Raw genomic sequence first — 24846 nt, 5'->3', positions numbered from 1 at the left:
CAGTTTCTCAACACCCTTTCCTTCCTTCTTCCTCTTCTCCTTCCCTCGTTTTTCTTTTTCTTTTTCTTCTTCTATTATTGATAGGAGACCACTTCCACGCCCATTTGGACTTGGAAATATCCCTCCACAAAAACATCTATTTTTTTGTGTGTTCGTTTGTGTCTATGTTGTGTTCTTCAAGTTAACCTTAATGTATTGTATGTGTATGTGTGAGTATATGTACGTATCTATATATATATATATATATATATATATATGAAAGAAAGAAAGAGTGAAATCCGTGTAACAATTTGTAAAGTAATCTAGTAATGAATCCTACTTTAAACTTATGTATACAATCATTTTCAACTTTATACATATAATTTATCATAATGAAAAACATGAATAATAAGGAATTACGTGTATGCATATTCCAAAAAGACAAAGAATACAAGATTTTTCATTATTTGACATTATTCGGTTTGATGATTATTACAACTTAAATTTTGTAACAAGCTTTTGCACGAGTGTTGAATATGTAATAAAGTTGAATAATATAAATATAAAAGACATAAATAATGTTCGTTGATATAATTAATCACAGACAGCAAGTAATGAATTCGACTTTAATAAAAATATTTCTTATTTCTTTTTTAAATCGGGAAATACGTTTTGCTGATAGACAATTTAATTTGTTACATAAACTCCCTTTAAGTCGTAGTGATGTAGTTTTTAATGTGAAAAAATTGAGATGCAAGTTATCATTTCTATTTTCAAAGAACGACGTTTAGTCTGAGTTCTGTTTGTAAAATTCATCCTTCAGTTGATTTTGTAGCTTCAACAGCTAGATTCAAACTTGGAATATATTTTATTTTCTAAAGCTCATCAGACAATCATAAAATTTTACTATATATTTGCATTGAAATAATGCGAAAAAACAGTTAAGTTTTAAAAATATGGAGAACTGAAGGTTCAAGTCATACCAAAGAATGCAAAATATCATTTATAAGGATAAATCATAAGTATCTAATTATCAATAAATAAATATTTATAATTACAGTTGAAGAGAAAATTAGAACGCCTAAGCAATGACAATATGAAAAATTGAACAAGAAACATAACCATTTTGCAATAGTACAGGAAGGAGCATTAAATGAAGTTGATTTGACTTTATATATATATATATATATATATATATGATACAAAATATATATATATATATATATATATATAGTGCTATTATGATATAAAATCTAAATCTTCTTGTACTATTACAAATCGAATATTTTGAAGAGTTAGTATTTTTAAGAAGTTAAAAAGAATATAAATTCGGTTTTAATATAATAAATCAAAATTAATCATTCTTATGATCTTTATAACTTACCATAATTGATTTATACTTCTTAGAAAATACTTAATTTGGTTTATAAGTTAGAAATATATAAATAACTTACATATATAAATTTTGATATATCTAATTTTTTTATACACATACATCTGATGTTACAATCACATACAAAATTCAGTGTGAATGTCACATTTTTTAAATAGCAAATTGTAAACATAGTCACTTTGCAAAAAAATTAAAAATGTGAAGATAACTTAATATGGTTGTTATTTCTTTTAATAGATTATTTTAACTAATTAGTTCAATGCTTGAAATAATAAATGTGATTGTTTGTAATGTGTGTGTTCTACAAATATTAAATTACTTTACTTTTTAATCTAGGAGAGTTATATATATTTTTAGACCTCAAATATTTTACTCCTTAAAAACTATTAAAAATTCAATTAATTTTATTATAATTTAAAAAAATAGTAACTACTCTTTAAGAACAAAGATAAGAGATTGTTTTCAAAAAAATAAAAAATTCTTCATATCTACAAATAATTTTTTTTATTGAATTATTTGAAAGAAAATATTAAAATTAATTAAATAAAAATACAAATAATACAAAATTAAATTTCACATTATAATATTTCTATATGAGAATTTCAACATCTATTACCAATCCTTAATTGACAAATAATACCCATTTCTTTCTTTTATTTATATTTTCTCTCTAATAAAAAAATCACTTATTTTCGGATCAGAAATATCAGTAAAGTGTTAATATTATCTATTATCTTATTTATGGTTGTGTATAATCATTTTATAAATTAAATTTTCTTCTAAAAGAAAAATATTAGTTTTAGTTGTTTTCTTGTACTTGTAGTACATGTGATGGTTGCAGACATACAAACATACATACACACACAATTTTAATTAAATTAAGAGACTTCTCCAAAAAGAATCGTTTAACCTAGATGATAGAAACTCCCAAGACACAAAACGAGGTGGGTCCATTGATTAATGAGGAATTCGGTGATTAGGGGGTCGTTAACGGGCAGTTTAAGATGCAGTTTAAAGGGAGAGGGTGGGGAGAGCATGGGCTCCGCATACAACCCGCCACCCTAAATAAAGAAACTGGGCCCCACCACTGGTTACCATGTCCGCTGAAGGAGGGGAACCTCATGAGGGAACCACCTTCAAAGCATGGGAAACACGGTCAGAGGGGAGCCATGCATGGTTGCCACGCACGGAATGAACTCCATAGTTCCATGGATAAGTAGACAACAGCGCGTGATTTCAGATCCCTAATCTCTGACAACCCGAGCAAGGTTGCACGCGCGGTCTCCATCTGTATCCCTCGGAGAAAATGACGCCCTGCATGCGATCGATGACGTGGGACTTAAATGTAGCTGAGTTCGTTTTACATCTGTGGTTTCATTCATCCACCCCAGCTTTGGGCCCCGAGTCGATCTCTGTCAGGAGGCTCACTTTAAATGCTCCATACCCCTGCTTCTGTCCATTCTCACATTATCATTTGTGCCTTTTGCCATTATAATTCACTTTCACGTTTTTCTCCCTCAAGCACACTTGGCATTCCGTAGAGTCCTTGCATGCTTTGCTCCGAGGCTCTTTTTAGTGGGAAGATATTTGGGTCTGGACATTTACAAAAGTCGTGCCACTGTTGTGAACACACTGGCCCCAGCAAACAAACTTTAAAGAGATAAGTTGTTTTTTTTATTATTTTAATAAAGTGAAAGATGAGAAAGGGATATTATATTCTGGATTCCGAATAAAGAAATCCAAAGAGGGCCAGTCTTGTCAGGCTGTGACTTAGAGTGTGGGATAAGGGGGAGAGTGGTTCAGCTTTTAAAACTTGGACCTTGCCATGTAGGCTCCACGCTGGCGAACTGTTGGGACCGATAGTTGTCCGTTTATGGGTGAAGGGGAACCGGGGGTTGGAGTGCTGAGGTGGCACGAAGTGTGGTCGGTGGGAGTAGGAGCTTGGAGAGCAATGTCAGGAGCACTTGACCGATTCTGCACGATAATCGTCCCCTTCTCTGACATCGTTCCATGGAATTCGGTTACCTCGGCAGTGGACCGACACCAAGATTGGTTAATCTATGGTTATATGGCCATTTCATACATTATTCCATTTTTTTGTTATAATATATATATATATATATATATATATATATATAATTCATAATCAAACCATTCTATTTCTTTCTAATTTTAATTATTGTTGAAATTTTCATTTGCATGGAGGATAGTAATTGTTTTTTTCTTCTAATATTTGTGTTCATTGAGTTTCATATCCAGAATTTTACTATCTACTACAAATTTAAAATGTTTGTTAAATTTGCATTTTTGAAAATTCTACTTTAATTTGTATACGTTGTCATAATACCAGGTTAGGTAAATATATGATAAAACATGTACACAATGGTAATTTTACCGTACTAAGTTATAGAGTTGCTAAACTCATGAAAATCTATAAAAATCAAATATAGTAATTGATCAGGACAAGATGTAAATTGTGGTACAAAGGTGTTGCCTTTGATCCGTCTTCAGAAAAAATAAAATGAAATGAAAATATAAACATGTGTATGTATATACAGTCCCACTATACATTAGTGTTCTTTAAAATACATTATGGTATGCAACACAGATTTAGTGCAGCTTGCGGTGGCAATAACAAAAAAACGTGATGGCATGTGATGGATGGCAAGTTGTGGTGGCATTAACAACACCCTACATATTTATATCTACATATTTAAGTTTTCAATCTAATAAATTAATTTCTTTACTTAAAAAAATTATCTTCATACAGGTGATCTAAAACCTGTTTTTCATCTTCTTATTTCAAGTAAAAAGGTCTTAAAAATAAATTATATTATTTTTAAAAATAACATATATATATATATATATATGTATTGCCAAAAGGTATGGAAGTAAATTAAATATAAATATATAATAAGAAAAATTATTATCAATTGCCATGTTTTATCTTCTTTTAATAAGAAAAAAAAAATAAAAGTCCTCAAATCTCAATATTGCTTCTCTAGAACTTGTCATTAATGTATTTTTTTTTAAAAACAAGTCCAAGTCAAACCAATCTATTTTAAGTGCTTAATAAATCCTAAACTTCAAAATATCACATTTTGTAAATATTGACCTCCAACCTACAACAAAGTGAAAAAGAAAAAGGTATGACTGCTAATCACAACACTCATAAAGACCCGTTGAATTCAACAAAACAATATAACCCTTTCAATTCATTGACTAGTCCCTTGACAAAGTCACATCCTTTAATCTACGTAAGCTACACTTGAAAGCGATAGTCAGTGATTGGGTTTGGGCAGTAACTATATCCTTTAAATCATAATACCTTAAAAGATAAAGTAACCCAAGTTGTAAAAATCAACGAAGTATTATTCTGTAACATAGTCTCGCCACACACTTGTAACTTTCGTTTTTTTAATAGAAGAAGGCATACCCCATAATGAAAAGATATGAAAAGAAAACACACAAAAAAGAAAAAAAATCGTCAAGAAAAACAACAACACAGGATTTGTTTCCGATGTTTCGAACACTGCAAATCGGTAGCCGAAATGAAGAAACAGACGGAATCCATTTCTCACTGACAATGGGGCTCCGAAGAGGCGCGCCTCGGACGGAGAATCAGTTCGTCTAGACTATCGATGCCGAGTCTTGGCCCAGGTTGTAAAATCGACGGGACTATTAATCCTCACGCCGTACTTGGAATTTCACGCGAGGGATGAAACAAGGTAAATTAGACTCTGATCACCATCGATGTCTTCACCAACGCTCTCCAACCCTAGTTATGCGTGGAGGGGTCATCACTGAATTGGAACGGGTTTTCAATAGAATCTATCGTGCTACTCGAGTTAATGGAAGTTGCTGACTAAATATCTTAATACTTAAAACATCATGCCATTGTATTAATTCAATTGAAACCATGGCTCACACGAGATATTCATGATGATCTGATATCCAAAACACAATTGCGATGGATATCGAATCGTACAGAACTCTGAACACCTATAACCCAATCATGGATTGATGAGTTTCAAACAAGAGCAGCTTACTAACAGAAAAATCTACTGTAGAGCAAGGGCATGTTTGTTCTGATCAAATAATCCACTAAAAAATTACAAGCGCACCGCAATCCAAAAGGTTTACATCGTACCCGCCAAGTAGCTCCACTATCACTAATACAGTACCTATACTAGCAGATTTCAGAATGGTTTACCCTAAAATGCGGCCACTGTAAGAAAGAGGTAGAGCATCCTTCATCCTAAAAAGAGCCTTCTTACCGGACGAACCATGCCAAAACTTCTTTAATGTGGGTGCACTATGCATAAACCTTGTGACAGAATCAACCTCAAAACTCCAATTAAAGCCTGTTAACATATCAGATGAATTGTACCGAAGGGGTGATGGAACGAAAAAAGCAACTAATCAAGGACGCAGAGAGGAATTTCACATTGTACGTTAGTCTTCAAGCGTTTTAGAAACGAAACAAGTACTTAGCCAGGGTCAAGTCTAAGGACAATGTTGTCACTGAATTCTTTAAATCGTAACCGTTTGCTAAAACCTGCGATTTCTAGGGTACGCGATATAGAATTCGAAGGCATAAACCACAACGCAATTCAATGTATTGCAGGTTGGTGCTCACTGGTGCGAAGACGATACGTGCTAAAAGCAATCTCACATCATGTGCAAAATTTATGACATAAGTTTAGGCTGAGAGCGCGGAGCAGCGTACTTCCAAGCATCCTCTTCGATCTTTCGTGCCTCCTTGCGCAGTGTGTTCAGCAAGTCCTCCAGCAAAGCTATATTTCAATCAAGCCCACACCTCGTCAAATTCTCAACATAAATCTGCGACCCGTAAACTCAGACAACTGCGCACACTTCCCTTTATATGAGTCTGATGGGTCTTAAGAACCACTAACAACGTTTTAAAAATTGGGATGAAGCATGCGTTACCATTTTCCTCGGCAAAGCAATGAACATAACCAAATCGATTGATTGGTTGATCGCAAGAACAGTTACCCTAATTCTAACAACCCTTACACACAATCTCTAACATGCCGATACCAAATCTCGGTATGCCAAGTCCCTACGAACACTAACAAAACTATGTTACAAAGAAAAACCCATGCAATCGTCTTCTTTCATTCCAGAAATCACCGGACGCAAGAATAAACCCTAGCGCGTCGGGTTCGTCGGCAGCAATAAGGACGAAAACATGGACAAAACAAGGCAGAGTCGGGTACGAGAAGAATTCCCACCTTGCTCAGTCTCGGCTTTGCGATCCATATCGAACGTGAGGTCGTCGGCCAAGCGATCCAGCAGGCCAGCCATACCTGTGTTGCCACCGGCGCTTGGCGTTCCGGCTGTGGAGGGCGTGGGGGTCACCATTCCTTGCATCGCAAATCGCCACTGGGATCAAAATATATCAGCAAGTCTGGCAAAGATACGAGCTACCAGCGCAGGACTAGGTGATTCAATACTCTCGACCACTAATTTCTAAGTAACGAACGCCCCTGTTTTCCTCAGCGTGGTAAAAAATATGCGAAAGCGGAATGGTGTGGCCCACGCAATCGAACAAAAACCAGTTGGTTGTAAGAAAGTTGAAGTCTAGAAAACATAACAACAGAAAGTTCAAGTTCAGTATCAGTCCTACCGGTTTGAGGAATTGTCTCTGCTCCAGTGATGGACTCACGGAATACATACCTTCAGATATATGAAGAAATGTCGCCTCATATTTGCATTATAGAACAATATCCGTCGTTTCACAAATCGATTGAAGCATTCTGAACGTGATAGGAGTCTGTTTTTTCTACAACGTTGTGAGGTAAGAAACGCTGCATGCTGGGTCATTATAAACCAATTCCGTCATATTCAGGAATTCAAGAACAAACTGTCGATTAATTTTCCCCCAATGACTGTACATGACAAAGAATATTCCACTGTTTCAGTGGCGACCATCAAGATAGCAATGGCTTCATGAGCCACCCCGGTATCTTAGCGTGCCCTTCAATGGGTTTCTGTCCATTTGCGTCAGTGAGGTATGGTCTGGCAGTAATGCTTGCGCATATATCAGAGATTGAAGCCGAGTTTATGATGTCGGTAGAAAGATCATGATCTCCCAGCACTCCTGAGCTTGACTATAACGTCTGGTTTCTTCACATTGTCTAAATCATTCCATTGGAACCCACCAGCGCCACCCAGTGCCCGAATGCCCGCAACTCCTCAGCCATCCTGCACATTCTTCACGATTCCTTCGGGTTAGCGTGTTGAATGCGAAGCAGCATTCTGTGACAGATAATACCTCATCACAAAATCATCACACTGTAGCCAAAACCCAATTTCCAATTTTTTTTTTCTTTTTCCTGCGAGAGATGGGAATCACTTGAGGTAAAATTCCGAAATGCTACAACTACTACTACTACCTGCGGGTGATGTGCTTTGAAATGAGCTTTCAATTGTGCATTGAAATGTTTTTTCGAAGTCGGTCCAATCTTAAAGTGGCTTCACCTCATGTCCACCATTGCCTGGTGATAGGTACACACACATCCCAGCCTGCAACCTGCCGTTGTTGAAGCCTGAATGGGGATGAATCAGGGTCTGGAGACCATGGTCAAGTGCAGGAATTGGTAAAATTTGCAACACAACAATAACAACAAATAGCAACAAACAAAATGTGCATAAACAGAAGCAAAGTGGGGGCTTTTGTTGGATCAACACAGTGTCAGACAGGGAGAGAGAGAGAGGGGGCATCACTGAATATTGCTGAATGAATGTATGATTCTCTCAATACTTTGCTGGGTCAGGCTGCTTTGAAACTGAAAAGGAAGCAATTTTAGAAGCAAAAGGACACTGCTGGCCAGCCAAATTCCTAAGCACATGGCTTTGTTGAATGGATTTTTTTCATTCTGGACTGGTATGTTAGAATGTCGCAGAACAGCTTTGGACTGAAAAGGAAGCAATTTTAGAAGCAAAAGCAACAGTTGTAAAATATATAGACCTCATTGCTAATTTTCTTTTGTAGGCTAATCTTCATAAGTGAGTATTAAGATTCATTTATAGTAGTGTGATTCAATGGACCATTAGAATTTTGATCAATGGGATCATAATTCATGCACTCCTAGCTTTGAAGTCTAAAATTGGTAAGTTTGTTTAGAACACTACATTGCATTAATGTTTGCCCACATAATAGAGTGTGAAGGCGTTAGTAACTTATGTTCTTTCTATTTGTTAATTAGAGGTAGAAGACTCCCTCCATAAGTATACAGAAAAAAAGAAAGAAAAAGAAGAAGAGTTTTTATTCATTTGTTTATTGCAAATGTTGAGTTCATAGGTTTCATTAATTCATCCAAGTAAAAGGATGATTGATATAGTTTAAGAATTAAAAAGTTGTTAATTCTTAAATAATGACACTTGATAAAAAAATAAAAAAATAAGAATTTTCATTATTAATTAAAGTAATAAAATTAATACTTTCTAAGATATTTTGATTAATTTTTATTATTGTATATATGATTAAATATACAACACAAAATGATTGATTAAGAGATCTTATAAATTTTATATTTTATTAAGTTATTTTTATACTTTTAGCAAACTATAGTAGTATAAGTTTCTTTAAATTCTATCAAAATTAACATTCAATAGATGAATGAGATTAAATTATATGATTATGATTATTAAATTTTATTTAATAAGATGATTTTTATATCAAAGTACATCTCTTTTAAAGTATTTCTCACAAATGCTTCAAAAAAAACTTAATAAATATATAGATTTATGTTGCCACTTTGTATCATAATTATCATTATTAATTCAATGATACTTCTAGTTTGATTTTTAATAATACTTTTGGATTGAAAAAATACCACACTATGTAGTGATTATGTATTCTTGAATTTTTTTTATTTATTAAAAGATTACACAGAAGAATTTATCTTATTAGATATTTTAAAGAAATTATCTTTTTAATAAATATTTAATTATATTTCTTTTAAATTTAAAAATATATTTGTTAGAGATGTATGTATATATATATATATATATATATATTAATATTAAAGATGATTTTTTTTACAAAATATGCCATGATGGTATACTGTATAGAAGAGTGTCTATTTCTAATTCTTTGCAATGTAGATGGATTAATATTCACGTGGGAGTATGAATCTTTAAAGATATCATATGTAGCATTAGGCAAACTCTCTAATTAACACTGCCATCTCCATCTCTTTCGCATATCTATATCACCTATCTATTTTCTTCAGTCATTCTTTGTTATTCTTTGTACCAGTTATTCTTTGTACCAGTTCCATGAAAAATATTTCTAATATTTTAATTCTCTACAAACCTCCTTATTATAAGTTCATCCGTATTTTCAGATTTGTTAATAGAGATACCTCTAAATAAATAAATGAAAATATAGAGTCTGTCATTAGTAACAATATTGCAACAACAAATAATGATATCGGTTACAAGCCACTTTGTTTATAAATATTTATCTATTCATTTATATTCATTTTGAGGACTTTATGTCTCCCGTATAAACCTAAACTATTACGATGTGTAGATTCTTCATTTTGCCGACTCTGTTGAGTAAGCATGTCATTGACCTCATCATCCCTTTTTAAGGATGATTTGCTCCCAGTCAATAGACTTCAACTGGAATCAGATTCCACGTTGCTCTTTAACATGTATTGTACATAAATAAGTGAGTGCAGGGTTTTCTCTTTACGCTACGTCGTACACATCTATAATAACAATTCTATACTGCCACTTGGTGATGGACGTGCACAATCCAGCATCTATTAAAGTTTACTTTCTGTACAGTAATAATTCCTTCCAAGTCGTAGTTCTGGTAGTCTTATTCTCAAGGCGCTGGCTATATCCATAGCCAGTCATACAACTGATAGCTTCTGTGGCATCAGTTGACTGTAGCCTCAGAGTCGTAGCGCTGAACTGTTTGCAGAATTTGCTCCGGAGTGAACCCATAACCCGTCACAGTTATGACGTTGTTGGCTTTTTTCTCAATCGTGTTTATATCTGATAAAATCATTCATTGTCCCGATGTCACTTGCCAAGATACCGAAATCACTTGGAGCTTGCTGACATTATGTCTCTGATATCATACCAACATGCTAACAAGCACTGGGGCAATGGAAGAATGGTTTGATCTGCACTTACTGAAGTTTTTTCGGAGCTTCGTCTTGCACTTGTTCAATTTGGAGGTATTCCCCAGCAGGTTCGGAACAGTGATTTCGACCTCTTTCTGCATAGAGATGGATAGATACTAGGCATCATTTCTATCTGAATCAAAACATAACATTCCAATACTTCCGCACAATCTAGACGATACAGCAGTTCGGAGTCATGTCCAACAACTGATTGCTTCCTTTCCAGAACCAGCATGTTAACAAATATGAACAACTACAGCAATCGATCTGGTGAGGATATTCAAACATGCAACTCTTAAAAATCAGCTAGGTTGCACTGAGAAGGATCATTACACTTTCTTCTGTGGAGTCAGGCTGCTGAAATAAATCCTCCGCATTCTGTGCATCGGTGATTTCGTTCAATGGATCCCAGTTCGGATAGCTTCCCTGGTCCATGCACATTGTCGACTAGGATATTAAATTTTTGCAACTCCGCGAGATGAGGTTACGTGCAAGTCTTTCCAGCTCAAAAACATTGAAGTCCTGGCTGCTTTCCTCAAAAGCAACGCAAGGAACTTCCAAATTTAACGATTCCTGTGAGTTAAACGTCATTAACAGTCTTACCGAAGCCATTTTTTCTTGACGATCTTTAAGAAGGTACTTCCGGATTAATGTAACTGGACGGTCCCAGCACTAGGATATCCGAGTGGATAACCAGAGCTCATAAACAATGATCTAGATCTTCAGCTGCATGGGTAACGATCAGATCATTGTGGTCCTCATATCAGAAATGAACGATTAAACACTCTTGTCATTGGAAGGAAAGCGTTAGATGGGTCATTTAGACGGCGTTGTAGCCACCAACAACAAACTTCAGAAGCTGGACACAAAGGACTTTCAACGTTGTATGAAATACACAGCAGCTTTATGCAATATATCAGATGGCCGCATGCAATTACATAAACATGTATCACTTGAATCAGTTAATTCCAACTGCATTCCGTCGCAAACAGCATGTATCCATTCATTCGATGCATGGAACATGAACATGGTTCTGAAGCAGCGGCATCTTACTCAAAATTGCAGCAGCAGTAGCTCCAACCTCCAGAACCAATGCCCGAGCTCGAGATAGCAGTGCGCCACCTGAGTGAACAAATGCTTCATGAATGATGGATCAAGTGTCTGCCTCAGCTTCTCTTAAATGGATTCAGCTCAAAAGCTCAGTCTTCTACGGTGGAAAATTCAAGTCCAATGTAAGAAAGAAGCCTGCCATGCAGTCAGTCTGCAGTACCATTTGACCCAGCAGCTTTCAAACGTGAATTCATTTAATAACTTTTCACTAATGGATATTTCATTGTTCGTTGAAGGTCATTTGGCGTAGATGCGGAATTCTCAGAGTAATACCTCCCTTTCTGTTTTCTGTGTTTGGCTTGTAAGCGAATGAAGATGATGAACCTGGAGAGGACGTCTTCACACACAGCTTTCTGAGCTCTTTGAAAGGCTGTTCAAACCTTTACATTTGCAAAGACCACCTCATGGAAATGATTTAATCCATGCTAAATCCTGTAGGTTTTCCTCCGCTGTTAGATCGACTTACATAAGAAAATTCTGTTTTATTATAAATTGATTTCGACCTGACTGACATATTCCCACTCCTGAGATACTATAAGTGTCGCACTGTTAGTAGGGATATAACCTTCTCAATATTTCGGGTATGTTGAACTATAATTCTAATAAAAATGAGTAGACTCTTGCAGGTAGTATCTCCCCGAAGAGCTACTTTCCAGCTTCAATGATGAGACTGTGATTTGGCTCGCACCCCAACAGGTTTACTGAAACCTTTTAAGAAAAAACTCATTAATCAGCGGTGCGACAACACTCCAATTGTTTCCTCAGTAATTTTCAGGATACTAGTGCTGTGAAGAATTTTGTCTCGCTAGCTGACTAGAATGTTTTCCGGCGGATGCAGAAAGCGAGCCGCTAGAAAAAATTCTACCCGGTAATGAATTCCCAAAGTCACGCACGATCCTTCTCTCAAACCAGTGCATGCGGTTGTACTCACTGGCGATCTATATACGTATGATTTCAAGACTGGCAGCAGACAAAAAAGATTCAATCCTTGAGCCTGCGCAATACATCATTCGCCAGTCCACAGTCACGGGCAAGAATATCGAGATCATCGTCGGCTTCACCTACATCGACCATCGAAGATATTTGGACCACTGTGACTATCAGATCCACTTTATGCCGTACATAGAGAAATATACCCGGCTTGGGGTCCAATTGTTTCAAAAATAATCGGTCAGCTCACAGCAGCCCACAGGAGCCCACTTTAGTACAGTAAGTAGGACAGGATCAAAAGCAATTGCTTGGAAGCTGGTTCAAAATGACAGTAGAATATCGACAAGTGATTCCGCTTGAATCCAGGAGATAGAAATGTACATATTGCAGCTTGTGCTGAATTCTTTCTTCGATGAAGATCAGAAAGAGCCACAATAGAATTAACAGCAATTTTCTTGTCTAAGCCTCGAACTTGGGGTCACCAGTAATTTTTCAGACGAGATTGGATTTGTAATTTCTGATCCAATGTAACATTCAAAACTTTTGAACTGATAACTTCATTGGGCTGCGATCACACGGGTCAAGTGTTTCAATGTTCACCTGTTCTTGGAGTTTACGGCATCCAGCCGCAAATGCCAACTTCACTTATCTCTGTTCGGATTTTTAGATGCAGCTGATCTCAGGCTCTCAGTCCCCTTACCAATCTATTACTGACAGAGCACTTTAGCTCCCGTCTCACGAACAAGAAGGTATTCTGTTTTTTGAGTATTGTTCCTGTGAGCAACAACTGTTAGCTGCATCAACTATCATGCAAGAATCCAAGAGCAGTCCATGCCACCTGTGACTCCATCGACCACCACGTTCAGCCGAATGAGCGTCGGCAAAGGAGCATGTACGACGTTTGGTGGCGGCAGTGTAGAGCTGTTTTGACTCACCATATTTGATTTCTGAGTTCACTACGTAGTCCATTCTACAGTGATCTGAGCAACCCCAGAAGTTGGGGGATGTATATTTTATTCTAGCATGCCAACCTCAGTGGAGAGTCCAAAGGGGTTGGCCGCTGTCAATCGATCTTGAACGACGAGAAAGCGTAAAGTTGAAATCCACAGTGAACATTCTTCGCTTTGAAATTTAGATTGACCAGCTAGTGAACTCTTTTCATCGAAATTCATATATCTTGTTTTCCCTGAGAACATCATTCATTGGCTTATTGCCCACTCTAAGGATGATTTGATCGAATTTTATTGGATAGGAACGACTGTATCAACAGAAATGTGATCTGACGAAGAGCACTGTTGGCGAAGATGACCAGGGGGCACACGGAGACCGATGACAGTGTTTAGTACTATACAAACTTTGGGAGCTGCACTAGTTAGTTCCTGCTTAGTTCTAGTATATTCCTTCTCCATCCTCCAGAACTGAAGTCAAGCGATCTACAGAAACCTCAACACGTGCTCTGGACTATCCAAACCAACACAACACTGACCTCTCCGCTTACCGTAGGTATTAGCAACTGCTCCCTGAAACTCAAGGCGACCTATTTCGGGTAGAATTTCACAAGGGGGTAATTTTTCCACAACTGCCTGACATGACTCCGACACAATGACCACGGTTTAGGGTGAAATTTGGCAATGAGTACGAAAATTACATCGTCGTGATTCGATCAAAACTGCAGTGATCCCTGCTCAAATGACGGGAGTTTTTATTTTTGGGAACATCAGAGTCATTTTCTCCGTGCTAGCATCCATCAGTGGGAGATTTCACATCGTGGATTTAAACCGCCAGCGTCACGGTGCCTTCTTGACTGGAATTTTAAGAGCAAGAATTTTCAATTGTAGCGAAGTGGCCGCACTCTGCCTGCAAATTCTTCGTTGTCAGAACGTAACGGACCCTGCACAGTTCCTATAAAGAGAAACATTACTCAACAGAGCAGCATGGACCCAGTCAGGATGCCAACCAGTTTAGCCGACACAGCTTCCAATATAGCTACCATTCAGGAACGCGTGGCAGGCTCTCCGGTTGCTGATACTGTGGATATACAAGTCATCACATCTTGCCACAATTAAAGTGTCGGTGACACGGCGTCAGGATGGCCCAGCTGGTTTCCTCCAATTCCATCGACGCTTGCAATTGATTAGCTTAAGGTAGCTGATCAATTCTCCACCGCCCCCCATTTCCGATCTATATATGGTGGGGTATTTTCACGAGTTTGGCATCTTATTTGTGACCAGTTTTGACACTTTTCTGGTGGTAAATAGATCCAGTGCTTGTTAAATTTACTATGTTTCTAAGCACGGAAAAGTATTGCAATATGGAGTGGGTGTGTTTTGATTTAGGAGGCAATTGTTGATTGATTGGGGTGGAATTCAAATTCAGCAGGAGCTGGTTGAATCCTTGTTACCTCAATCATTCATTAACATCCATAGGTAGCATGTAATTAGGTGAAGCTTTATAGTATAATTGGGTGCTACACTTCTCAATTATGAAAAAAGAGGATTCTCAATTTTGTAAACCGCCACTGATTGAAATTAGGTTTACCTATATGTCAGATTTGGATCAAAGAAAATCTTCACCTTATTTTTTTTTTAAATATAAATTCCGTTTTTGTGCCATATTGTGTGAAACACTTGGAATCCTTATAATTTCTATTTCCTTATATGGGAATATTTTTCTTTCATTTTTACACTTGTTGCATATATAGTGAAATGCTTCAGTTATTGGAAATGGGTTAGCTACCTCAAATCAATTATTTTCTACCCTCTCTCAAAATATTTAGTATCAAATTGAAATTTTGCATGTCTTACTCATCATCAAGAGAAGTAGTGAATGTATCAGCTATTAAAAAAAATTAGGGTTTTAAAAGGAGAGAGTTTATAATAATTAGCTAAATATGGAACTAACCTCTTGTTATATGTGGTATAGACAAGAAAGCTTTAGTTATCCAATACTTGATAGAAAATGTGGACTAAAGATTGTAGTTAAGAAAGAATAATATGGTTTAATATGTAATAATAATTTTGTGGCACTAGTCCATTTGACAAAAGATTAAGATAGACTTAAATATATGGATTCTTTTAATAATAATAATAATAATAATAATAAAAATAATAATAAAAACACACACTTAGAAGAGATACATGTATTATCTTGATATTATATGATTTTGGAGTTTTTTTTTTTTTTTTTTTTTTTTTTTTGTTGTTGTTGTTGTGGAATTCTAAATTATTCAATTGAATTAATTTAAGAAATGTTGAAATAAAAGAGACTATATTTCAGTAAGTTTATTATGGTTTTTGGCTCTGTAGGAGATAAAACTTGCCTTTCATTTTTAAATAATAGATTTTTCAACTCAGAAAATAAGATATCTTAATTATATAAAGACATTTAGATAGAAGATATTTTCAATAAAATCTGATTTATTAAAACTCCAACTACTACTTTTGTACAATACTTTAGCAAAGATTTGTATAATATAAAAATGGATTTTAGAGTTTAATCTGTTTACAATAACATCAATAAAACTTCAATAATTACAATTTAAATTATTTTATGATTATTTAAATAAATAAATAAATAAATCTACAAACATTAGTAGAATCTTGATAATGGAGGAAAAAATTAATTTAAACAATTTAAAGTTTAGATTATTAATTCCACATGAAAAAATATTAAAATTCATTTTTTAATTAATTAATTTTTTAAATATATTAAAATAAATTATTATTATGTGTTATATTTCAAATTAAAAATGAAATTATTTTTTACAAGATACATATACCATCTTGATATTAAACATAATACTTAGAATTTTCAACTCCGTATTGTAATTAATTAATAATTTTTATAAGACTATTTAGAGAATCTAAAAGTATAAAAATGAAAACATTAGTTAACAAAAAAAAATAATCTAATGTCCAAAAAATCCAAAGATAAATTTTTTTAAAATAAAATAAAATAAATGTCCAATTCAAGTTTTAAGTAGACTTGTAGAATAAGAGATAGTCTTGTCAACAAATCCTAGCTAGAATAGATCAATTGAATTGCTTCTTTTTATAATCTTAAATAAATGTAAAAAGATATATAATTAATAAAGCAAAAAGATGTAATTTTTATTATGATTATCAATCAATCATAAAAAATATTTGATCATCACAGCTACATTAAATTCATGAGTTTTTATTTTTATTTTTTTTATAATTTGATGTTGGTTCAATTGTGACCTTCTATTACTTTTATCTATTAAAAATCATTTAATTTAGAATCAAAAAATAATTAGAAGAAATAATTAACAAGATACAAAATTTATAACCATCTTTATTAACAAAATATTAAAATATCCTTTAAATAAATTTTATTTAAGCCTTTATTACCTAAAAATATATTCTAAGATACTTAAAAACTTATATTTTTAGTTCACAAGAACTTTTATATACTAAAATATATTATTTTTATAATTCTATAAAAAATATTACAAAACATATTGAAATATCAATAAAAAAATATTGATTTAAAAATTATAATTATTTAAAAAAAATAATTTAATCAAATAAAAATATCTTAATTTTAAAAAATATATATTTATCAATTTGAAAGAATATTTTTTGTATTTTATATAATAAAATAATACAGCTTTTAACTATTATTTTAAAGAGTGTTTTTCAACCTAATATATTTTTAGAAGTTACCTATAATATTCATTGATTCAGTTTCTTTAAATTAACATATGAATTTGATAATTTATTATTAATGACATTTATAATTAATTTTTGAATTTTCTTTGTTTTTATTAGTTTTTTAATAGATATCCTTGTTATTTTATTAAATCTTATAGAAAAATTATTAACTAGCCTTGTTAACAATAAATTATTAACTAGCCTTGTTAACAATAAATTAAAGTTATTAGGATTAGATTTAAACTAATAGGATCTAAATAATAAATAAATCTTAGACTAATAAAGTATAGATAATAGCCACGGCAAATTAGAAATATTTAACCACTTAAAACCAAATCTCTTAACTAAATTAAGATCCAAAATATATTATGTAAGTTAGAACAAAAATATCCAACTTACTTAGGATCAAAACATTTGGATTATATCAAATAAGGATAAAATAATAAAATAATTACCTAAGCAAAGGCCACTAGCTATTATAATTAAATAGGATTAATATAAGTGCACAACAAAATTGGATTGAAGGAACTCTCTTCTACAGTGTTTTTTTTATCCTATTGAATCAAATGTCTCATTTGAACTATTTTAAGCCAATATGCTTTCTTCAATGTCTTCTTCTTCTTTTATTTTTTATATTAATTAAAGTGATATTATTATTGTCTAGCTTATTGCAGATTTTTTTACGTTACATTCTTAATGACATAAATTGAGACATAATCCAAAAGACATTACATTCATGTGTCATTTAAGAAGAAAATAAATAAATAAATAAAATAGCTGTAAGATAGAAAAGAATAAGAATAACTATTATCAAATATAAAGAGACTAAACAATCTTGAACTAAAAATACAAGACAAGAAAGGTATTGACATGACTAAGAATGGTCTCAATCTTACCCTTGTATATACTAGCTAGAAAGAAAGTCATATGGAAGCTTCATAAGGACTACAAGGCTTGTGGCCCAAACATCAAGTTGTAAGTTGCTTCTAACACAAATTCCTAAAATACAAAACTTATCAAAATAGTTTCAATAGCCACATGAAAAATCTATAAAATTCTTGATATCTAATCCACATATAATAATCTTTCTCAAAGCTTTGTTAAAGAAGATATTACCTACCTGCTTCTATTTGCTTATATTTAATTCTATATATTTAAGTAATATGGAAATTTTTTATATGCATATAATCATATTTTGATCATTCTATATAACTTGTCTAAAATATTATGTGAAAAAGATATGGATTATAAAAATGATTCATTTTATTATTATTATTATTGTTATTATTTTTGGATTTCATTTTTTGCGTGCATTTTTTACATTCTAAATTTAATTTTATAAAAAAATAAAATAGTAGAAGGTCCAACAACCTTGATGTACTCTGCCTCCACAAAGCGCTTCTTGATGCTGGCGAGGTCGCCCTTAACGGTAGTGAAATCATGGTGCCTTTCCCAATGCTTGTTCACTGGATGATTTTCTGGAGTTATCATTGTTCACTTTTGGTAAATTGATCTCTTCACCATACTTCGGGTCATGGATGCTACCTGAATTATCATCTGGGAGGCTTCCGTTTACAGTGGGGCGCACTTGCTCAAAGAACAACACCTGCAAACACGAGTGCAATTTACTAAGAAACTCCGAATTTCTCACATTCGAGGAACCACAGAAACTAGTCAAATGGCATAAGCTTAGAAAAGCATAAAAAGAATGAAAATTATAGTTGAGGCCATTTACAAATACATGAGATTTTCCAATCAAAGGAAAACACTCCCACTAATTGGAAATATGTGCAAATGCACTGCTAACTTAACATGCATCCCTACTGAAAAAATTGAAGACAAATGACTTCTTACTTACAACCAGAGAGCCACTTGCGTGTCTGCACCAAAGAGATAAAAGAAAATTGAAAGCTGAAGGGACTGTCCTGAATTTTTGTTGCAATTTTTCAGTAGGGATTGTTGCAATATGACTGGCAAATTCCTGAGCGATTAAATTCTGATGGATTCAGCCACCATCTCTTCGCCTGCACCTCTAGACTTAATAGCTAAAATAACCCTCCCGTAGAGATGAATGTCCAAGTCACTCAAATCTTCCACCCACCAATCGTTTGGTGCAGATGTCATTCTGCGGCTTCTCCAGGAGCCTGGGCTGCTCTGTTCAATGCCAGACACTTAGCGTGGAGTGTATGTAAAGGGCCAAGTTACCTCAGCAGGGTTCACACAAGCCCTTGAGGAGATTGATTCAATGCATCGCCCCATGGTCTGTAAAAAGATAGGAATCAAGTGATCTATTTTTAAAATTAAGAATTATATATATTTGAGAGGACTCAGCTGAAAATCAAGTGTAAAAAAATACTATTTTAGTTGTGAATAATTACGCTGTAGACCAACCTTAAGATCTTCGCACCACGGCAGATAAGCTGTGCTTCTTCGAAGGCATATTATAGTATCCTTCCAGCCTCGTAATATGGAGGAGTTCAGAAAGACTTCAAGCTTGTAGATCATATTGCTCTTCTCAGTTACTTCAGTCATCTAAAGAAACCCTGCACCACATCTCACCTCACCCACGATGTGAGGACTCAAGGTTATGGAAATGCCGTAGCAGTACTTCGCACACATCTCAAAGCATTTTGCTCTTCCTGGGAATTCATTTATAAGAACCTCCTCACTTCCCGACTCGAGAGCTGATGCGATGAGTTTGTTGAGGCATCCGCATTTCGCCAACAGAGGAAACTTAGAACAGCAAACACAAGATATTCTTTACCACATTAGATGAAACCAATATCAGAATGTGGTAAGCCCCACAAAACAGTGAATCTTAGTTACCCACTTATTTGAAGCCGTGAAATCGTGTAAATGCCATTCACTGTGCAGGCGTATATTTGAGAACGTTTGCACATTGTATAATAGCAGAATAGGAGGAAGAGGCTCTAGGAGAACTAGGAATTTGATGTGCATGAGAAACATCAGGGCAATACCTTGTGCAGGTGAAATTTATGACCATCGACATCAAAAGTTATGTCACTAGGTAGTTCTGAGCCAACCGAACTACACCACAAAGATGAAATGTTAAAATGGAACGGATCACATTGAGAACACACAGAATAGCAAGCTAGTCTCTGCATCCTAGCTTCAAAAACTACCGAGAGGCGATTCAAGAGCCAAACTTACGTAGAATTTCCACGTTCAGTAAGGATGCCCAGCTTCGATCCCAACTTCATGAACTTCATAATAGAAATGTGGAGCTTTGATCCTGTCCTGTGTTGCACATCCTTCCCTATTCCCAATAGACCTGCTGGAACTATGTTTCAAAGTTCATTAATGGATGTCAACATCCGTGTTCATGATTTTCAGTTCCACTGCAGCTGGCTGCTTCAGTCTGGTTGAAGGTCTTAAACCATTACTTAAATGGTTTTTAAATTTGTTTACCCTCTCTTGTGAAACAAAAAAAATTGCCCACTGTACCTTAGAGCTGTTTGCCTGTACTATGGTGGAACACAAAGCTGCATAATAAACAGAAAAATCGTTCATTCTTAACAGCCGAAAATTTAAACATCTGTGTTATTTATCTGGACCAGTGATTGTAATGAGAAGCCTGCGATCCTCTCAAGTGCAAAATGCTTGTAAGTTTGACTTAGTCGTATCAAAATCACCAAAGAATACTAGGTTTGTCAGAGGATGCTCCTATTTAATCGTTTGATCACGATACATGCAGACGTAAAAGCAGCTCAGCAGGATATGCAGTGAAAACTGGAAATTCTTCTTAGTTGTCATCACAATGACCCAAAGGCGCAACAAGACGTCGAAGCAAAGACTGCTAACTCAAAGATCTATCCTGTGACCATCAGACAGCCGCCACCAGTAATTATTTACACAAGAACGCACTCAGCCAATTGAGGAAGGCCATCATTCTCATGTGATAATAGTCACAAACTCAACCAGCTAAGAAAACGGGCTTGCTACATAACATTTCAAACCAAGCGTTTACAATCAGATATGTATTGATTTATTTATTGCTAATCTCATAACTTACAAGTTCGAGAACCTCTCATTAATTAGGCAGGAGAGGCACAATTCCACTGACTATAATTGAGCGATGTGACTCCTGAAAATTTACATTAGTACACAACAGTGAACCCATCAAACTAGAAATCACGGTGCTTGGATCCCGTCACATTTCTAGTACACTCAGCCTTATGTCATTTCTAGTGCAAGCTTCCACTTGGGCGGCACAGCTAATTAAACTTGATCTAACCTCAATCAAAATGCAGAAGACCTCTGAGCGCAGCGGACTGGTAAACGACTGAAGGAAAGTGAGTGCATCTCACAAAGAGCCCATAGGAGATACGAAAGCGTATGAGAGCCCATCGCTTGGAAGTAGCAAGTGAGCAAGGGTACTACGCCTCGAAAGGTGGAAAATGTGACACCTAAAAAGACAAATGACATCAGTTAAACCAAAAGAGATCGTCTTCTGGCTACTTCATCCGGTGGCCCTTGGACCTTTCCAACTAGCACAAGTGCCCAGTTAAATATTCTTTCTGCAAACTCAGAGACCAAGCGTGTTGTTTCTTTTAGAAATTTTTATCAACAGCAATCAACTGAGCAGGTGATGTTGAAAGTGTCCTTGAGCCCCAGTGTTCAGGTGTAGACATGAATAACATGAACTTTTCAAATGTCTGTATGAATTTCTGAACTACTTGGGTTTAAGGTGGTGTTGCAGTGACTCCGAAAGATTATCTGTCACAATACTCCCAAAACTGCGTTTTAAAACCCCTTTGTCACAAGAGAAAGGGTTAAACCCTTTGCAAGTTAAAACACGGTGACCTTAAGCACACAGAATTTGCAAACAATACTGTGAAGAAAGTGTACGTGCTGTCCATATTCGGCCTAAAACTATTCAAACCCTGGAACTAAATCAAGAACTCAAGATCAAGGCATGAGCAGATCCAGTTAGGCTATGGGCTGTCTATGGAAAAAACACCACAATGCAGCAATCAAAGCGTCTGAGATAGAAGAGCTTAATGATCAACCCACAAGGGATGCATAGGGGGAGGACCCACCCAAACCCACCCTCCCAGAGCGTTCGGTTTATCTTAAGCAAACTCGAAACAATCCAAACCGCCAACAAGAGGCAGACAACTGATTGCGCACACTCATTCATCAATCTACACTCCAACTTGAGGAATGTCCAGTTACGAACCACCCAACAAGGGGCGGCCTCGCATTGCCAGACGGATCCCATGGCCATCACCCATGCCTGCAGAAACAACCAAAATAATGCGGCGCTATGGTCTTGAAAGCTCTGAACAGAGATCAAAACCATAGCTACACCGTCATAAGGTGCCGTCTCTACACACCATGCACGCCTGACAACAATTGGCAGTTTTCTAGGCCACCAGAACTCACTGATCCCTCTACTTGCACGATCAAAAATCATATTCCCCCAGATATCAATCATCGCTAACTCTTCGCCCTAAACTAGACCCTTGACCCATATTCCATCACCATTAGATAAGACATCCAACAACTAATCCAATGAATGCCACAGCATTCTGAGCAACAGCAGCTTTTGTTACAGATTCTGCAGCTCTATATTGGGAGTCATGAACTTGACTCATTACCTACACAAAATACAGCCTGCAGGAAAAGAGAGAGATAGAGCGACAATTCTTACAGACTCACCAGAGCTGACTGGCTAGCTGTCTGTACCTCTAACAGCCTGCCTGCACCAAGAAGTACCACCACCACCACTACTGCTACTTCCACGACAAACAAAAGTCCCCAAATTCCTGTATCCAAGACATACAACCTCTCTCTTTCGATCCTTCCACCCTCTGCAGCTGCACCCATTGTTTTACTCTGCCCCAGTCTCCCACAAATCGGTCCTACTGCTTCGTGTTGGTAGGAAAATGAGCGAGAGATGTTGGCTCTGAATGTGAGAGTGGACTTGAATTTCCTGACAAGAGACTGAAGCTGCCGAACGTGTTTCAGTGACCACACAATATGTTGTCAAAAACATCAAATTTATTTGAGAGGCTTGTTGACTTATTCTCTTCGTTCGCAACTGGGTGTTCATGGTCAGAAACTCCAGCACTGCCACCACCGACTGACACCCACTTTGCTTTGTGGTTTTACGTTCGATGAATAGTTACATGAGAGGATTGGATTCTTAAATTTTTATGTATCTTTTAATATTATGGTTTTGAGGGATTTGAGAGTATTGCAATAGCTATGATTTAAATGTATTATAGAATGTGTTAAATTGTTGATTGTGAATTTTGATTCTTCTTTATAATATAATTATGGTACTTGTAAGCTAGTGTAATATTAAAATGTATGTTTTTTTTCAATTTCAAACCCATCATTATTGCATGTTTTGTTGTAAGATAATCTCATTGCTTCTTTCTTCTCTCTTTACTAATTTTCTATAAGATTTTAACAATTCAAGTATATGCTAGAAGAAAAAATTATTTAAAAAAAAGTATGTTAGAAAGAACTACTCTTATCTTACATGAGACTATATAAAAAAAAACTATTGGTCATATCATTGCATTGAATTTTAGATCTTTATTTAGATTTTTTAAATACTATAAAAAAAAAACAAACTATAAAATTTAAGTTTAAAATTATTTTTTATTTTATTTTAAATATCTAAGGATCCAACAATATCTACATGTAATATAGTCTATGGCAAGATATGAGAACTTATTTTGTAATAGTATTACATGTTTTATTTGGTTTTATAATATATTTAAAATTGAATTAGCTATTTAAAGATCCAAATAAGAATTTGAAGTCAAAATAGTTGTTATAGATATTTATTAGAAATTAAAAATTATTCTTTTAAAAATAAGTGACAAATTTGATTTCAATTAAATCCAAACAAAATTTTAAAAATTTAGAGCTTAAAAAAAGAAATAATAAAATCTAAGATTTGAAAGTTAGATAGAAGAATTATATTAAAAAAATATTTTATTTTTTTAAGTCACCAAAATAAAAGCATCAAAATTCTTGCATTTTAGGTTTATAAAATAAATCAGAAAAAAAATAGTGACTAAGTTATATAAATATAATATATTATGGATTCTATTTTATTTTATATAAATATCAAAAGGATTCTTCAAGGAGATTTAAACGACACCCATCCAACACCATAGAAAGAGTAAAACAAGTTCACAAAACAAATGAGAATAAACCTAATAAATATCCTTTTGTGCTATAGTTGGAGATTGTAACAAAATAAAATGGCAACCAAAACAAATATTGGATCTAGATAGTATTGAGATTGATTTTTTAAAATTTTTTTCTTAAAGGTTTTAAAATATATATAATAAGAATATAATTTCTTAAAAAAAATCTAAATATATATTTGAAATTATTTATAGTTTCTTTAATATTTAAATTTAGAAATAAACTAGTCTATAATTAATCTAATAAGATCTATAAAAAAAATGATCTAACAAAATATTATTAAATGATATATAATTAAATTAAATTAAAGAAATTAAAATAATTTTTAAATATCTAAGAGCATATTAGGAGTAAGAATAGACATAAAGACATGATAGAATTTAATAGTCATAGAATGTAGTTT

The 24846-nt window shown here is 34.5% G+C and overlaps 2 protein-coding genes across 4 annotated transcripts; both read right to left on the bottom strand.

Annotated features, from left to right (window-relative positions):
* Positions 1-5810: 5810 nt before the first annotated feature.
* On the bottom strand, positions 5811-7250 carry LOC112280953 (uncharacterized). Of its 3 annotated transcripts, none has more exons than XM_024516937.3 (3): positions 7073-7250; positions 6628-6778; positions 5811-6168 (listed from the first exon to the last, which is right to left on the bottom strand). In XM_024516937.3, the coding sequence occupies exons 1-3, from the start codon at positions 7217-7219 to the stop codon at positions 6062-6064; spliced, it is 405 nt and encodes a 134-aa protein (XP_024372705.1). In that variant the 5' UTR covers positions 7220-7250; the 3' UTR covers positions 5811-6061. The 3 variants fall into 3 exon arrangements, with proteins under 3 accessions (XP_024372705.1, XP_024372707.1, XP_073389268.1); XM_024516939.2 differs by having other exon boundaries at positions 7023-7163; XM_073533167.2 differs by having other exon boundaries at positions 6628-6759; positions 7023-7148.
* A 13966-nt stretch (positions 7251-21216) lies between these two features.
* On the bottom strand, positions 21217-24135 carry LOC112281162 (uncharacterized). Its single transcript, XM_024517393.3, has 3 exons — positions 22935-24135; positions 22313-22554; positions 21217-21989 (listed from the first exon to the last, which is right to left on the bottom strand). Exons 1-3 carry the CDS (start codon positions 23100-23102, stop codon positions 21986-21988), a joined length of 414 nt encoding a protein of 137 aa, XP_024373161.1. The 5' UTR covers positions 23103-24135; the 3' UTR covers positions 21217-21985.
* Between the last annotated feature and the right edge of the window lie 711 nt (positions 24136-24846).

This window comes from Physcomitrium patens, chromosome 4 (genome assembly GCF_059467195.1).
Source record: "Physcomitrium patens ecotype Gransden chromosome 4, ASM5946719v1, whole genome shotgun sequence".
Classification (NCBI taxonomy): Eukaryota; Viridiplantae; Streptophyta; class Bryopsida; order Funariales; family Funariaceae; genus Physcomitrium; species Physcomitrium patens.
Note: the sequence above shows the minus strand (reverse complement) of the source record. Positions and strands in the feature narration are given on the sequence as shown.